The sequence below is a fragment of the Typopeltis vanoorti genome, chromosome 2 (genome assembly GCF_054136105.1).
Source record: "Typopeltis vanoorti isolate ZY-2024b chromosome 2, IOZ_Tvanoo_1.0, whole genome shotgun sequence".
Classification (NCBI taxonomy): Eukaryota; Metazoa; Arthropoda; class Arachnida; order Uropygi; family Thelyphonidae; genus Typopeltis; species Typopeltis vanoorti.
The window spans coordinates 9,117,376-9,135,099 of NC_143550.1; the positions used below are offsets into that span (position 1 = coordinate 9,117,376).

General features: G+C 33.8%; 1 protein-coding gene across 2 annotated transcripts in view; it reads left to right on the forward strand.

Annotated features, from left to right (window-relative positions):
• The window catches only part of MFS16 (major facilitator superfamily transporter 16), a 101,042-nt gene that overhangs the window by 47,647 nt on the left and 35,671 nt on the right, over nucleotides 1-17,724 (forward strand). For both annotated transcript variants that reach the window (XM_090410232.1, XM_090410223.1), the window contains exons 2-3: nucleotides 6,896-6,950; nucleotides 10,965-11,034. In XM_090410232.1, the coding sequence (XP_090266358.1) occupies nucleotides 6,896-6,950; nucleotides 10,965-11,034 (125 nt within the window). The remainder of the gene's footprint in view (nucleotides 1-6,895; nucleotides 6,951-10,964; nucleotides 11,035-17,724) is intronic.

The following is a 17,724-nucleotide window of genomic DNA, read 5'->3' on the forward strand; positions in this document are numbered from 1 at the left end:
AAAATGTGGTCGAACCCAATGTTTGTCAGCCCTTCTTTGTCGAAGTAAAACGAACCGCTGCCCTAATGCAGTATCAGAAATATAGAGAAGGAGGCTATGATGATAGACCAATCAAAATCATTGCTAATCTACAATGATCATGTGACCAGAGGTTGGATGACAATGATTGCATCTTCTGTTAAATATGGTGGCACAACTTTCATAGTACCGATGCCTTGTTTTTCGAGAAAGGGAAAAGAATCAGCTAAAAATACATACTTGCGATTATATTTAGGTTGTATCCAGTTCATGATGACAATCAACCCTCTCCGAGCTGAACTCTTCTAGGATGCAACGCAGCTGTCTGTTGTGGAAAGAAAACTCTCTAGTAGTTCGGAGAATACATATCTTAACCAGCATTAATTTTAAACCACTCCAGACAAAAGTAGTATAAGATAGAGGTGGTTCATCTCTCAATTCGTTATTGGCAATATATTACTATAGCTGAGGATGATATGAAGAATACAAAGATCTTATTCGTGGTCTAAATTTTGCCTTTTATTTGTGTTATGTTGTGCTCAAACATGGACATGAAAGTTTGGGTGTACCCTAATGGGAGCACATCCAATCTTTTCTGTGTATATTTGAGCTCTGAAAGACCATCTGTTTTCTTGTATATTCTTGCATGTGACTTCATATCAGGCACAATATCACGTGGAATGGATTCGCCTGGTTTCCGAACAGCCTCCGCAACAAAGTCATTACAAAGATGTCTTCTGGTTGAAAATACCTCAAATCCTTGTGGGGGATTCAAACAGTTTTTTAAGGCTTTTTGAACTGACAGTGAAATTGCTAGCCTCATACGGTGGTGGCAGCATTTTTTCTCCCGGAAATAAAAGTTTTTTTTTTTAATCCTCCAAACAGGCAAGGTATCAGGGATCTAACTAACAGCCTCAACACACACTGGCTTTATAGCCTTAATTGTTTCGGTTGGAATTCAAAGCAACTCAACCACCCAACCAAGTATCTTTCGATGGTGTTTGGAATAATTTCAAGGCACCACCGAGCAATTAGAATTCTTAGTCAGTGATGAGGTAGATGAATCTTGTACTTAATTTATCTTGTACTTTATATGGTATACTACATTTTCTCAATTAGACGGGTCATGTACTTAAAACACTCAACATTTTCTCAACTGCATCGAGGTTTGAGTACTGTAAAAGGTAACTGTCTTGAAAGACAGTTACCTTTTCAAGAGTAATATATTAATGATGATTAGTTTCCTTTCACCGTACGAATGGTAGGAGCAGCTATGCTATCATACTAAGTAAGTGACTATGAGCAAGGTCATAGTCACTTACTTAGTATGATGTCTCCTGTTGCTTTCTTTGCCGTACTATATTCTGTGTGTTCACGTGTCCGGATTGCCTGTTTGTGGAATGAAAAACCCAAGGATAAACTGGGGGAAAAACCCTACTGTCTACGCCCAAGACTGGCTAACTTGGCTATGGCTGAGGAAAATCCTTCAGCTCCTCACGTCTCACGAGAATCGAACCTAGGACATTCCTTCCATATATATATATATATATATATATAACCTATCCAACCCAACTGATTTTAATGTGCTTTTTAATGTAACTCTTACCCACAAAACGTTTTTAGAAATCTATAGTACATTCGTACCAGGGGTAGGCAAAGGAATTTTTTTTTAAAGAATTGTTTTTGCTTTTTTATTTATTAATTAATTATTATTATTTTTTTTACATAGTCCATTCCGAACATCCTGTACTAGAGACTGAGCAAGCCACATCGGTCGTCCAATAAGCAGGACGATGGTCTAATACCGAGCGATTAAATTCCTCTCCCAGCTAATTACAATCACTAACATCCCTGCCCATGGCGGGATTCGAATGTGCGACTTGTTTTCCTGGAGAGCAGTCACGCTAATCACAATGCTAACCAGGGTAGCAATAATATCTGGTTCCGTAAATAATTTGTATAGATCTAGTTGATGGTTATATATGTTCCTCCACACATCATTCTTCTTGTGCTGCTCCAAAAATGCGTACAGGAAAATCCTTCTTTGAAAGAAACTTAGCGATTTTTCATCTTTCTTGATAATATAGAGGTTTCAGAGTCTTTCGTTAGTACTGGTCTTACATGAGTTTTGCAAGCCATCTATTTGATAAGAAGATTAGTTCATTAATCACATTTCATGAAATGTGATTAACTAAAATGAGCATTTCATTGTCTTTTTTATCTGTTTCTTTTCAATTATATATATTTATAATTTTTAAAATATATTTTATATATTTTATAATATTAAATAATTTCCATATTAAAATAATATAATTAAATATAAAAATAATAATAATTAAATTATAATAATTAATAATAATAATTAATAATAAATAAATAATAATTTAAAATAATAATAAATAAATAATAATTTAAAATAATAATAATTAATAATAATTAATTAATAATAAATAAATAATAATTTAAAATAATAATAATTTAAAATAATAATAATTTAAAATAATAATAATTTAAAATAATAATAATTTAAAATAATAATAATTAATAATAATAAATAATAATTTTAAATAATAATAATTAAATATAATATATTAAATAATTTATAGAATATATTTATACGCTAAATATATTTCAGATTGATGTTTTATATTCTGTGCGATTTTCTGCTACACTATTATAATTCATGTGTTTTAATTATTTTTTAAAAAATAAAGTAATGAAATTTATTAACGTAATTAGAACGATAATGAACAAGTTTTCGTTCTTTTGGTTGGCGTCTTCAAATGTTCTCGTGTAACCGAATTAGTTACTTTTCACCATTAGACGGGGAGGCTGTGACCGATAAGGTACTGTGAAGGTCACATGAAGGTAGAGATTACGTGATGATGAGCTGTCGTAAGCGGCAGTGATTCTTCACGTTTGTGATTCTGCATTATTCGGTGGCTTCATCTCACATTTATTATTTTTTTTTTGTTTAACCTTTCATTTAAGCTTCCATTTCACACCAGCTCTGTTCTCCTGATTTGGCATCGTCGGACTTTATTTATTATTTGTTTCCGAAATTGAAAACGACACTCCAAGAACGCCGGTATAATTCAATGGAGGTTATCCAGAAGAATGCGACAGCAGAGATAAACTCTACACCTGGAGACGAAAAATTGTATGAACCATGCAAACCATTGTATTGATTGTATTGAGAAAAATAAATAAATAAAATTAATGTTCCACCTATCTGTAGTTGCTTATTTTTATACAAATTTTGTCTCAGTATTTAACGGGAACTCTGTGTGTGTATCAGGTGAAGTACACTAACACTCATACACGTGCATGCACCAACTAAGATGAAGTGAAGAAGAGGCAGAAAGATTTAAGCGTGCAGTGTTGAAGATGAAGATTTTAGATTGATCTTGGAAAACTAGAATCCAAAAGTGGCAGAAAAATAAAAAAAAGGCACGTCTGGAAATTTGGAAATTAAGACTGAGAAATGAAACAGGAGAAGACGTTATGCAGTTTTGTGTGCAGAACAATTTATAATTGTCAATACTTACTTTCAACAACAACAACAACCAATGATGTTGCGCGTGTTTACATCTCAAACGATGAATTCATAAATCAGATCTATTTTATTCTTTGCTTTTGCCAAAAGTGAAGTTAAACTGAAACTAAGGGCTAAGAAGAAGCAAAGGGACTTCAAATAAAATAAAATAAAATCTTAAAATCAGATCTGATTAAATCATATAAATGAAAAAAATAAAACAGAAGTTAGAAAAGTTTAAAAGTTCGAATAAGGAAAGATTTAAAAGAAACAAAAATAAGCAAAGAAGAAGAAGAATCTGATTAATTCACGACAAAGAAATATTGTAAATGCTGTCAGGAGAGAGAGAGAGAGATCAAATAGCAGAAGAAAGAAGAATAAATATCTTCAGGAAACAGAGTAAGTTAAAAAGTTGAATGTAGATTTTCAGAGAGATGTCAGGAAAGAAAAGGAAAACGTAAACAAAAGATGCGAGGAAGAAGAAGAGAATAAAAGCCGAGGAAGAAGAAGAGATCTGTTCAGAAAGATAAATGAGCAAAACAGCACAGCTCTAGTTTGCGAGAAATATAAATGTGAATGTTGAAATTTTGATAAGTTTATCATCTTCAGGAGACTTTCATTTTGGCAGTAGTTATATTGCTCTATCACCCCACTTTTCATTACCGCAGGTTCCCTCAACGAATTCTTTCTTTTGAAAGTATTCTTTATTGTTATGATCTTTCTTATGCAGTTCATTTACATAATCTTTCTATCTTTCATTTACTTCTTCCGACAAACGTTCACTACTCCCAGTCTAGGAATGTGCTTTCGTCTTCATTTATGTTTTGCTTTTATGTTTCTTGCTCATAACTCATATAACTTACTATATGAGTTATGTTATTATAATAACATAACTTCCTGTTATGTTATTTTTTTCTTCAGTTTCCTTCCACTTTTTTGGTTTAAACGGTTTTTTAATGGACGAGAACAAATTTCAACATATCTGGAAGAAAATATACTATTCTAGAGATTGAAAATTTTTAATAGTAATTCCAAAAAATAGTCAAATCCAAGACAATGTGATAATTACAGAACTGTTTAGTTTCAATTTCACATGCCGGCAATGCTATGCTGAAAGTAATAAAAAAAACGTTAGAACCAGGTGTGAATAGAGGAATTCTAAAAGACCATGCAGTTTTCGGAGAGGGAAGAGACGACAGATGAGATGAAAATGAGATGAAATATGAAAAGAATAAGAGAATTTGAAAAGTATTCATCTAAGAGATGAATTGATTGTAAACAAAAAAAAACCTGCCTTTATTCATCATAATAGATAGCGAGTGAAATGTGGTCAAAGCAGTTGGAAAACCTGAGCATCTTAGTCTCTTAATGAGAGAAATACGAGTGACAACCAAGAAGTTTCAGTAAAAACAACTTTTGAAGAATTGATAGTGTCGAAAAGTAGAAAGGGGTGATGAAATCATGTTTATTATTCCCCTTTTTAATATATAATAATTTGTTTGAGAATTTCTGATTTAGATAAGACCCAGCAGGAATTGAAATTGCCGGTAGAAAAAAAAATTAAGCCATGCAGATGCTAAGACCCTGTTTTGAAAAACTAAGGAATGTCTGGAGCGGTTGATTCTGTTAGTCAAGAGGGAAAGTAGAAATCCTCGCTTCATTTAAATATCACTGTACAAAAGTGACTGCATCTGGATTATGAGGAAATTTGTGATTGAGGGAGATGATTTATAGGTGGTTCAAAGTTATAATTAACTGGGGATCCATAATAAGAGATGAAAATCAATATGAAGATGCAATTAAAAGAAGGATAGCCTTGAGGAAAAAGCTATGCTAAACCTGACAAAAATCATGAAACATTAATTAGGCCACGTTGAAAATGTAAGAGATGTTAATTAGGCCACGAAAGTTAAATTTTTTTAAAGCAGCGGTGTTTTAACTGATGACGTATGCATGTTAAATTTGAATCATTAAGAAGAAAGACAGAAAACGAATTGATTCATTTGAATGATGGATGAGGAAAAGACTTAAGAATTCCATAGACAGCAAGAACGTAAAAACGTACGCTTCGTAGCCGTATTAATTGTTAAACACGATTTAATACCGCAACCGGCCATAACGTCTATAGACGTTCAGCAAAATCTGAATACGATTCTGTAACACCTACCATGGATAAGAAGTATTCTCTAACATGGATAAGAAGTATTCTCTAACATGGATAAGAAGTACAATTTGGTCTCACTATTTCATCCACCATGTGCAAAAAAGAAAGAATTATGGAAAAAAATTAACGGAATGAGGAGAAGAAGATAGCGAACAGCTGGATGGACAACATAAAAAAACTTATCAGTATGAAAATACAACTGCTGAAAGAAGAGACCGAAAGAGATGGAGATCGATGTTCACAAGATTACAAAAAAGACAGAGAAGATTACGCAGCATACATTAGCAATTACAACATAACTCACTTCGTGCTTCGATGAAATGGCGAATCTTCTTCTACGCGTTATTCCCGCTTCCTATGCAGGGTCCGCGTGTTACTTTTAGATGCGACTTCTTGTTAGTACTACACCCAACCGACCCGTCGCCTGGTCTGCCGCTGGGGGGGAGATATATTTTTGACTGTAGAGGCGTATGTTCACGGGGCCGGTTTGCGGGATGAAAAACGCCAGATAAACTGGCGGAAAAAACCCTACTGACCGCACCCAAGACCGGCTAACTTGGCTATGCCTGAGGAAGATCCTCAAATTCCTCACGTCTACGACGGGAATCGAACCTGGGACACTCCTTCCCCAGACATATGGTTGCGAAGCGCAAAGCCACTAGGTTAACCACGCGGTTTCGATGAAATGGCGAATATTTCTACTAAATGTTAATCTCATTATGAAGAAATATTCGTTGATATTATTTCGATTAGAAATACGCTTTAATTATAATTTGCGTTCACGTTATACGTAAGTCCACTTTTATGAATATCATGATCCATTTCGCCTATTCTTATCTTTATTAAAGGGATAAATTCACAAAAGTACGTTCGCAGTTCATCTTCTCTGCCATACGCAATTCAGTTTTTCCTAATGATCCAAAATATTTTCATCACAAAAATCAAAAGATAAAAGAAATGTTATATTTGCGTGACAGCAATTATATTTTGCAGGTTGGTATGTTTTGTAAACATCTTGTGGACAAAAAGAGCCTGCCAGCCTGGAAGACGATAAAAAGTCCACCCATTCTTCTTTTAACTCTTTTGAAATTATTTTGTTTTTGTTAAAAGAATCATGGTAGATGCTTTGAATTAGAGAAAGAAAACTCTCACTTATACCGAATATTTTATTTTATTAGGCGGATATCAAAATGAAGCCAAAGCCCCTGGTTCAGAAGCCTCAACGTTTCAGAGGTAAACGATTTGTCTTTTTCATTTATATATGTTGGTTCTGGATTTGTGAGCAAAACAATTTCTCTTTAACACCTATATTGAAGTATTTTCTATTTAAATAAAAGTATAATAGTAATTTAAAAGAGAAAGAATATAATAAAAGGATTTATGAGCAAAACTGTATTTTTATCACATAGTTTAATTATTTCTATTTAATAAAAGACTATTTTTATCTTGGCATATGTAGTGATTCGACAAAGATTCGAAAATTGGCTGTTTTAGAAGAATAAGCATAAACGGTTATTCTTTTAGAAGAATAAGTGGTTATGCTTCACCATCTATTCGATGACACTAACAATTCGCTTTGGAGACCACCATTACTAATCTAGAAAAAAAAAAAAAAAACTAGCATGCGAATAGCATGGGAGAAAAGAAAATAGTATTTGCGACTCCAAAAAGCTTTCACTTGCCACCCCCCCCCTCATCTGGGGATTACCTAAATGTCGCAGCCACGATTTTAACAGCTGTGTCAGTGAAAGCGTAAGAAGTGCTGGAGATCTTTTTTCTTTATCGTTGACGACTGGAAAAGAATAAAAGGGGGGGGGGAGACACAATGAGCATATGTCTTCGGCAAACTCTTAGCGAATGGGAAAACTGACACAGGTACAACTTGTGTCTGGCGAAACATCTCTCTCTCTCTCTCTCTCTCTCATTAACTAAAGAGACATCTGTATGTGGGTGCCGGAATTTTTGGATATATCTTGAAATTTATTGCGACTAAAAAGTGGCGCAGATAATAAACATTATACAATAGTGAAACTTGTTACCTCAATAAAAGTGAATAAAATTGAATAAAAGTGAAAAAAATTAATAATACATATAGTATAATATAATATAATCACTTGGAACAGTAATGTAGAAAGTGATGTGTGTTTATGTACTTTCTATTTTTATTTTTTTTAATGATTAAATTTTTAAAAAAAATCTTTTCATTTTATGAACCACTTACAGTATTTAGTTTCAACATATCATGGATAATCCTGTTTTCTACATCCTCAAAAGTCGTTTCAGTGCATATTAATGCCGCGTCACCAGCGAACGATATCATCTTACCAAAACGTTTGTAATCACACGAATCGTTAACGTATATTAAAAATAGGATAGGTCCTACACCAACCCTGTGGTACTTCGTATTTTATTGTTTTTGTTGCACTATGGAAGGTCCAATACCTGATATAGTTTTCTGCCATTTAGATAAGATTTGAACCAATCATTTGTATCTTCTCTGATGTCATATCTAGACATTTTCAGAAGGAGTCAGTTATGATGCACACATTCGAATGCTTCAAGTATATCAAGAAAAACTGCTGCTGTGAACATTCCTTTATTTATTCCACTATAAAATGTTTTATGGAATCCCAATATCACTTTTTCCTTATTAAGTCCGGATCTGAACCCGAACTGATTACGACCTAAAGAATATGGAATTTAGGTAGTTATTTAATCGTTTTTCTATTAAGATTTCAATAACCTTCGAGACCTTAGATAATTTGATATGGGTCTGTAATTTCCGATTTCATTTCTGTTACCTCCTTTTAATAAGGGAAAAACTAAAAATTAACTTTTAAGTGTTCTATAAGTTTCCCATTTTCAAATTATTTATTAATAATATGTGTAAAAAACTTTAATTTAAGTTTAATTATAATATGTATTTTTTTGACATTTATATAATCACGTCTCGTTTTTTACTCCTTTTTAATCCTATTACTATACTCTTTATCTCACCCTTATTTATCGCATATACATACATCGAATTCTTAATCCACGGAAGCCGAGTTTATCCTCTTAATAGGATTATCATCACAACTGCCATAGTTTGTGAAGTGGTTATTCATTTCGTTAAGTACAGCGGTGACATCATTGTCCTCTGGGTTCACGTGTATAATGCTTTGTATTACCTTGGTGACCAACCTGCATTCTTACTTTTATTGTTCATACAAAAAGAAAGAAAATAATTTGTCACATTTTTAGTTCGTCTGTTATCCAGAGTATGTGAAGATCTCATTCCGCTTCCCTAATTCTGGAACAGTTCCTCAGCTGTTATTATTCCATGTAATTATTTTATGATATTGCGATTTGCTGTTTTCGCATATTTAATCATTTTGATGAATTCCCCATATAACTGGTTTGCATAATAGATCATTTTGAGAAGGCTGTTGCGATTTTTGTGTACTTCTCATTTGTTTTTAATATAATTGGCGCCAATTTCGAATTCCTCATTACTACTGCACAACTCATATCAACTCTATTAGGTTATGATAGATTTGTAGGGTGAAGATTAGTTATTTTGTTAAAATAGATTGCAGAGTCTCATAGGCCATTTTGATTCTTATGAATGATCAACACAACCTGAGTTTTTCACTTCTCTCGTATTGCAATCCGTGTATGCAAAAAACCCACGTGAAGTTTTATATTCTTCAACTTTGCTATTATTCTTATATAAATCCAAATTTATATCCCCCGATAGTATACCACTATCGTATTTTAAGTACTTTAGGACATTATTTAGCTCTAATAGAAATATATCAACTGGCCCATCGTGTGCACGGCATATAGCAAATATAAGCGTATTCATTACTGTGTCATAAATCTTCACAGTTTCAGCACTGTGCATATTTGATTCAAGTTTATGAAAATTAAAAGTACCTTTCCTAGCGTACAGATTTAATTCGCCAGGAACGATTATAAACACAACAGTCATAATACGTGTCATAATTAAGGAGAGAATGTCGATAGATTTCAAGTTTAATATACTATATTTTCATGTTTAATCTATATTTTATTTAACACGAGTACATCTGTATATCTTCGATTTCTGACAAAAGTAATGTTAAATTATCTAAATTTGACCTTAATTTGAAGTAGTGTCAAAAACCTTTTTACAGAGGTTAGATTATATAGCTTTTTAGATATGGCAATCGCACCAAGATCTAAGTGATTCATCTACTCTCTTAAGTCTATATGTGTGTGTAAGTATTGTTTCAGTTCTTTACAGGTGGCATCTACCTGTAGATTTTACCTGTGTCACAAAAGAACGCCTGTATTCAGAGTATTCCGAAAAAAAAAAAGACGAGAAGAGAAGAGAAGAAAAAAGCCTCAAATCCAATTATTGAGCTGTTGTCCTGCATCCTCTGAGGATTAGATAATAGAGAAGAGCATTAAGAGTGAACTTCCTTACCACCATTTAAAATATCACCATTATCAGCTACCTAAAGATAAAAGTCATGAAAATGTATCGAGTAAGTTCTGCATTCTTTCATCAACATTTCCGTGGTATCTGATGGGATCTAGTATAAAGGCGAGGTCAGCAAGCTACCATCCTTTCGCCTGCATTCCACCCTTTTTTTCGTAGAATTCTGATGCACTACTACTTCTGCAGCAATTTGCATATATATGAATTTAGAGTGCGACTCCTATAGAAATTTCTGTATATATATGAATTTATAGTACCGCTTCTATAAAATTTTTTGTATATAGAAGCAATGAATGCTCCAATATGCAAAATTTCTCTGCTATATCTGAAAAAATTTCAGATATCCTGAAAAATTTAGGAATGAAAGTTTCCCATTCCACTTCTCCCATTCTGGAACAGTTTCTCATCTGTTATTATTCCTAAGTAGACGTTAAAGTGAAACCACTGATAAGCAACTTGTATAACAGCAAAGGGTATTCTTCAGAAAGGCTTCTAATTAATGAATTTTCCGCATTCTTTTCTGTAATTGATTACGACAGTTATTATTTGCTCTTCTGGAAGATTTTCTTTGATTCCCCACCCCCCCAGTCCCTACGTAGTCTTTTAGATAATAATTTTCTTCAATCGTATTCTTATGATTCTGTCAATACACCAAAAATTACAAAGCTAATTTAGAAAACAAAATGCTTAGTTAGTTGAACTACTTCACTACTCTTCTGATTATTTAGATTTAAATAATGGATTAAAGTTAATTAAAATTTCGTTTCTTGTATTTTCTTAAGGCTTCGTGGTCGATTTCAATGTGAAACATCATGGAATCGTTCAAGAGCTGAAACTGTGGAATATGCCGAGGTGAGTTACGCTGTTCAACTGAATCGTGCAGTATGTGCTTATTGTCTCAATCATTCATAGGTAGCATATTTCGGTTCGTTACATCCCCATCACTCTATACACTTACAGCTATATGATTCTGTAGAAACTTGAATACTGATTCTTTAGAAACTTGAATAACTGCCGCCTGATTCTCTAATGGGTATGCTAACCGAGTGGTTAGCACAGCCATTCTCTAACCAACAGATAGTCGGTTCGAATCCCGCTGCAGGCATGGATATTTATGATTGTCTTTACATTGGAGATCAATATTATCGCCCGGTGAGAGAATACTGCCCTGCTTATTGGAGGCCTGAAGTGGGTTAAACAAATTTCCATCTTTGATCTCTAGATCAGGGTTTCCGGACTATGTATAAATAAATAAAAAAATTACAATATATATATATATATATATATATTAAAGATACCAATACCAAGCAATTTTAAACCTGGTTTTACTCCATTTCCCAAGTAAGCAAACAGACTAAAAGTCAAGTTTGCGCCTGCAATTGATGCAAGTCTAACTGATCCCACAGGTAGTGCAGGACCAGGGCAACTCGTGGCAAAGGTGGAACAAGCTCCGATCACTAATCTTAATATTTACCCTTAATGCCAAAACATATCTCCAAGAAGGGGATGTATGATGTTTTGTATTAAAGGCAAGGGGCCACTACCCAGACCGGTTTCGACCTTTATTGAGGTCTCGTCAGTGGGAGCTAGGTAGTGGCCCCTTGCCTTTAATACAAAACATCATACATCCCCTTCTTGGAGATGTGTTTTGGCATTAAGGGTAAATATTAAGATTAGTGATCGGAGCTTGTTCCACCTTTGCCACGAGTTGTCCTGGTCCTGCACTACCTGTGGGATCAGTTAGACTTGCATCAATTGCAGGCGCAAACTTGACTTTTAGTCTGTTTGCTTACTTGGGAAATGGAGTAAAACCAGGTTTAAAATTGCTTGGTATTGGTATCTTTAACATATTTATACCCAAGGTAAAAATACTTTCTACATATATATATATATATATATATATAAGTCATAGGATATCACCTTGGACCCTTTTCACATGAATAACAATCTTAGCTATAATTTGCCTGACTCTTTCAACTCTACTATTAGATACTGGAGATCGCGTGATTCCACACACGCACAGGTGTACAACAATAGAACTTTAACTCGGACTGTAGTTCAACTCATAATAACCGTAATTTACAGTCGAATATTATGGCTTTATAATTGTATAGCTTTAGAGTGTGTCAATGTTAATTTCAGTGTCTTTTAATATCTTTCTATGTTCTTATCGCCTGATGAAGTCATTCTTGACGAAACATGTTGCGTTTATTCAAATAAATGTCATTGTGTTATAATTCTCGGGTTTTAAGTCAGTTAATTTAGAAAAATGAATATATATATATATATATGTATATATATAGATATATATAATAAATGAACTTTGTTTCAGGCGCAAACTTAATTGTTTGCATACTTGGGATTAGGAGTTAAAATAACCAACTTTATAAATTTACTTGGTTATCCTAATATACAATATCCCCAAGTTAAAAAATTTAATACATCTATATCTCCTCCAGAGATTTTTATTAAAAATAAAAACACTTGTTGCAACTTCTATAGGTAAAGGTGATAAGGCTCCGCATTACTAAAACATTGGTATTTAAGAACTAGCTAATCACTGAGGAGACCTCAGAAAAGGTTGAAACCGGTCTGGGTAGTGACCCGACCCATAATGCATTGCAGTATACATCTTCTAGTGAGATGTGCTTTACATTATGGAAAATACTAAGAATAGTGATCAGAGCTTTACCCACCTTTACAATCAGTTGCCCTGGTGTTGTAACATCTTTAGACTTGAACTTTGTTTCAGGCGCAAACTTAATTATTTGCATACTTGGGATTAGGAGTTAAAATAACCAAGTTTATAAAATTACTTGGTTATCCTAATATATATATATATATATATATATATATATATATATATATATATATATATATATATATATATATATATATATATATATATATATATATATATATACACACACACACACACACACACACACACACACACACACACACACACACATATATATTATATATATCAAATTGATAAAAATGGAAAATAATCCTGGACCCACCTAGGGTGCAAATATGCTATAGTAGGTTTACTTATAATGTACATTATAAGTAAACCTACTATAGCATATTTGCATTAATGTAGTTCTTTCGGAAGAACTACATTAAAAATAAAATAAAACAGAAAAGAGCATTTTATCATCTTAGATTTTCCCAAAAAATTCATTTAAAAATATAAATATTTATTTGATTTCTTTAAAAAGTTCATTGAATTTGTTTTGTTTGGTTTTTTTCACTTAAAAATTACATGATTATATAGATATATTACTGTGTGAGGTAAGTCATATAGAGTAAAAAATAAAACATATTAAACTGGCATACATCCATTACATATACAAAAACTACAAATACAGTAGTCTTTGTATATGTAATGGATGTATTACAGTCGGTGTGTTTTTTAAACACACCGACTGTAAATTAGTGTTCACCACGAACCAAAAACACGCAACACTCCTAAAACCTACAAAATCTCACACATTCAAAGATATACTATAACACTACAAATTCAGCAATAATACATAAATGTTCACCCCTATACGCCTGATGCTGCTCCAAAAGAAGACAACCAGGAACATCCTACAAAGGCATGTCCGAAATTATTCCTTCCTCATATTCTTTATGTATCTAGGTCTAGAAAACATCAGAAAATTCCTAAAAATTGAGTAAGCCAATGACCTCATAAAAGGGTACTCCTATAGAAAAATAGGCAAAATAGCCATCAAAATTAATATAAAAAATTCGCCTGAATATGTTAATTCATCCAATGCGATTAAACGACACAGGAATTGTGAAAATAAATAATCTAACCAGGTCTCTTCATTCGCGAATAGTAAGGCACACTTTTAACCTTAACATTTCTACAGATTCATAAAAGAAACTTTTGTAAAAATCAAATATTTTTAAAGAAAGTAGCCTTCTTTACACTTCAATATCACAAGTCGGTAGCAAATCGAGTGTATTAGCTGCCGACTTGCTTGCAAAAAGCTACGAAAATACGGCAGACATCTTTGCAATTTCGGGATCCTAATATTAAGCAGAATTATATGTGATACATTATATCCATATACTGTAACATAGTTACAGTTACTTGTTAGCATTATTTGTAACACAATTGCATTTTAACCCTGCACTCGGAATAATCATCGATATTCTGTTATTCGCAATGCTGAACTAAAAACTCAATTTTTCTCAGAAGAGAATTTGAAAAATTTTTATCTGCAATAACGGTCGTCTACTTCAAAAGCAAAAATGCCTCGCCAAATATTCCATGGTCTGTGACTAGCATCTTACTTATAAGCCATTGCAACAGAGGGGGGGGGTATATAATCGGATTTGATATGTAAGTTGACATATCACTCATGATGGACGTTCACATTTAATTAATGAATATGTCCAATATATTATTAAGTAAATTTAAATTAATTATTTAAACAGTTATTAAATTAAATTAAATGTTAAAATAAACTGAAGACACTTGACTTGTTTTCAATAGCAAGAATAGAGAGGGTGCACGTTTTCTATTAACATGTTTTATCGGTGCTGAAATCTTTGCATTTAAAGTAATTAAGTAATTAAAGTAATTAAAGAGCAGTCATGATTTGGACGCACCGAAGATATTTTAGTAACAACAGAACATCTGAAGCAAGAAACTTTTGTGGTTCAATTTTTTCATGAGCCTCCGTAGCTCAGTCAGTATAGACAAAGCCTTTTGGTCGGAAAGACCTGGGTTCGATCCCCGTCACTGACATGAGGAACCTTTATTTGTTCTCTTTCGACTAAAAGCGAGTTAGCCGGTCTCATACAGAGGTAGGGAATTTTTTCACCTGGAAACTCGGGTTTTTTGTCCCCCAGAACAGGCAAACCGACCCCGTGAACACACATGGATTACAGTCATAAATACGTCCCAGCCATATTCCGGTCCCGAGTCCGGATAAAATTGCGGGGGAGAAGCAATGGTGAACTACCCTGTGAAAATCTCACCAGGAATAGTTTGTATGCAATGCTTATAAAGTCACCTAGGGACGGAAACGACTGAAAGGGAAAATCAGATCCGATTTTTTCATGGAGCCTATATGGTGCAGTACTCGATGGTAGGAGAGCGTAAGTTACGCTTAGTCTGGAAATTTATGCGGTTATCCTAGTAGCTCGCACTGTTGTTATTTAGGCAGCTAACAATAAGGTATAGAATACTTTCAGAATAATTGATGCAATATTTGAATGCACAAGTCTCGAATAAAATTGAGTCATATTTCGTGAGAGATCACAAATGAAGATGAATATTTTTATATTCAACATACATCATATTCACATAGTTATATGTTGTTTTAGATTGAACAAAATAAACATCTCGTTTTGGTTGTCAATTCAGAAGAAATAAGCCAAATTGGAAGTAAACAAAACATTTATACATTTGAATTAAATAATTTATTTTCTTTGGTACAGTGTCATAATTACTTTTGTAATGTACTCATGACTTTATAGATATTTGTCATAATGTATTCATTTGCGCAGTGGTTTCTCTTTAAATCTATGATTTTTTTTAATTATTAAAAATTTTCTACTCTATATTTCGATTCGCTTTTTTTTCTTCAAGTATTTTTGACGGTCGCTTGGAGAGTTCGAGTTGAGGGTACTTGCTGGCGGGGTTTCATTTGATGTTTTTTATTTCTATGGTGCAAAAACATTGCAGTACATAGGAGATAAACGGTTAGTAGAGCAGTCACAAATATCGGTGCCTTTGGTGGGATTCCAATCCACAGCAGCTTGGCTGGAGAACGGGTATGCAAACCACTCGACCAATCAGTCCTGCTTTGCCAGGAGAAATTTCCATGGCATCCTCACTGTGCTGTTGTATTATCGCATATTAGCTTGGTCTTGTATCTGACCTTAACTGTCGCATCTGTTAAGGTTAGAATGCCTTGCAAAGCTTTAATCCCATGAATAGAACCATTCTATTGAAGATCAAATATAATATTTTTCCTAATAGCTCATGCCTGCGAAAAACAGAAGTTGAATTAGCCAATCTCATACAGATCATCGGAGAATGGCAAAGAGTAATTGCTTTTTCCGTAATTAGGCCACCAGTGCAAAGTGGTAATGTTATATCAGAAATAAAATCAGGTCTAAAGACCTCAATAAATATCCTGTTGGGGGAGAATGCCTTTATCTACTTACACAAAACAAACTAAATAAACATCAAACCACCAATTCTGAATTATAATTTTGCGAAAGCTGGAGAAAGATATGAATGTTCATTTTTGGAATCATTTTTTCGGGTTATTAATCGACAACCAAGGGGGGAAAGGAGGAGTTATTCACTTCTGCTTTGCTAACTGGAACTTGCTTGTTCTAGTCTTTCGGAAAGGAACTTCTATAATCTAGCTGTTCGTATACAGACAACCAAAGAACAGCTTTGATTACAGTGGTGCCATTTAGAACAACCTCCGGGATTTCTACGATTCTTTTCCATTGACGGATTGCTCTTTTCATTCTCCTGATCCAAGTCATTGAAATAATTCTTACTGAATGACTACTTTTATTAATTACTACAAACTACAGTTCTAACTACTGTACACGTCTTGGTTAGTAAGTGTGCTAAAAAAAACATCAAAAATCCAAAGCGTAATTTGTAAGTGCCAAAGGCATTTGTTTCCTGTTCTAATGACATTCGAGTCTTCTTGTCCCTTCCATGGATATCAGGTACAATTTCTGCCCTTTCTACAGCTCAAACATCGACTTGGTATCATGCTAACATCACCTAAGAATATGCTGATCTCTTGCATAAATCTTTTCTTCCAAGAGGATGAAATGATTTATGCAAGATCTTTCAAACAAGAGGGTGGTCAGCTCTCGCTTTGACAAGAGAAATCCACTGCTTGCTCATTCTAATCTTTCATAAGGAACTTCGAGAAAAATCTTCTATAATGTAGATATCAATACTCGTAGGTTCTCCTGTTTGTGACTGTGCAGGGGATTGATGCTCCAGATTTAATACCTCTCCTGTATCACCTATACATGCAGTCATACTCATTTGCACTCTAGACACCACGGAGATGGGACTTCATCCAGTCTGTTCCTAGAAGAGAAGGTAATGGTTGGTTGTAAGGCTTTTCTCCAATTGCCTTTGTTTCAGTACTCTCGATGGCAATGGTGTGTGTGTGTGTGTGTGTGTGTGTGTGTGTGTGTGTGTGTGTGTGTGTGTGTGTGTGTGTGTGTGTGTGTGTGAGAGAGAGAGAGAGAGAGAGAGAGAGAGAGATATCATTAACAGCCAATCTCTTCACTTCAGTTGATTAGTGATCACCAGTTTGGATTCTTTCACGCTCTTTCAAAGGTAATGGATGCAGGCGATGTTAGGGGTAGGTGGACGGCGAATGCTGGTTTCGTATTGATTCCCAATGCATTTGATGGAGTCTATATTGAGGCCTTCTTAATAGGTGTCCTCCTTGCTCTTTGTGATGGATAAACACATACTCTCTAGTCTTTCGTTGTTAGTCATTGGGGATGGTTTCTTCTCATCAGATT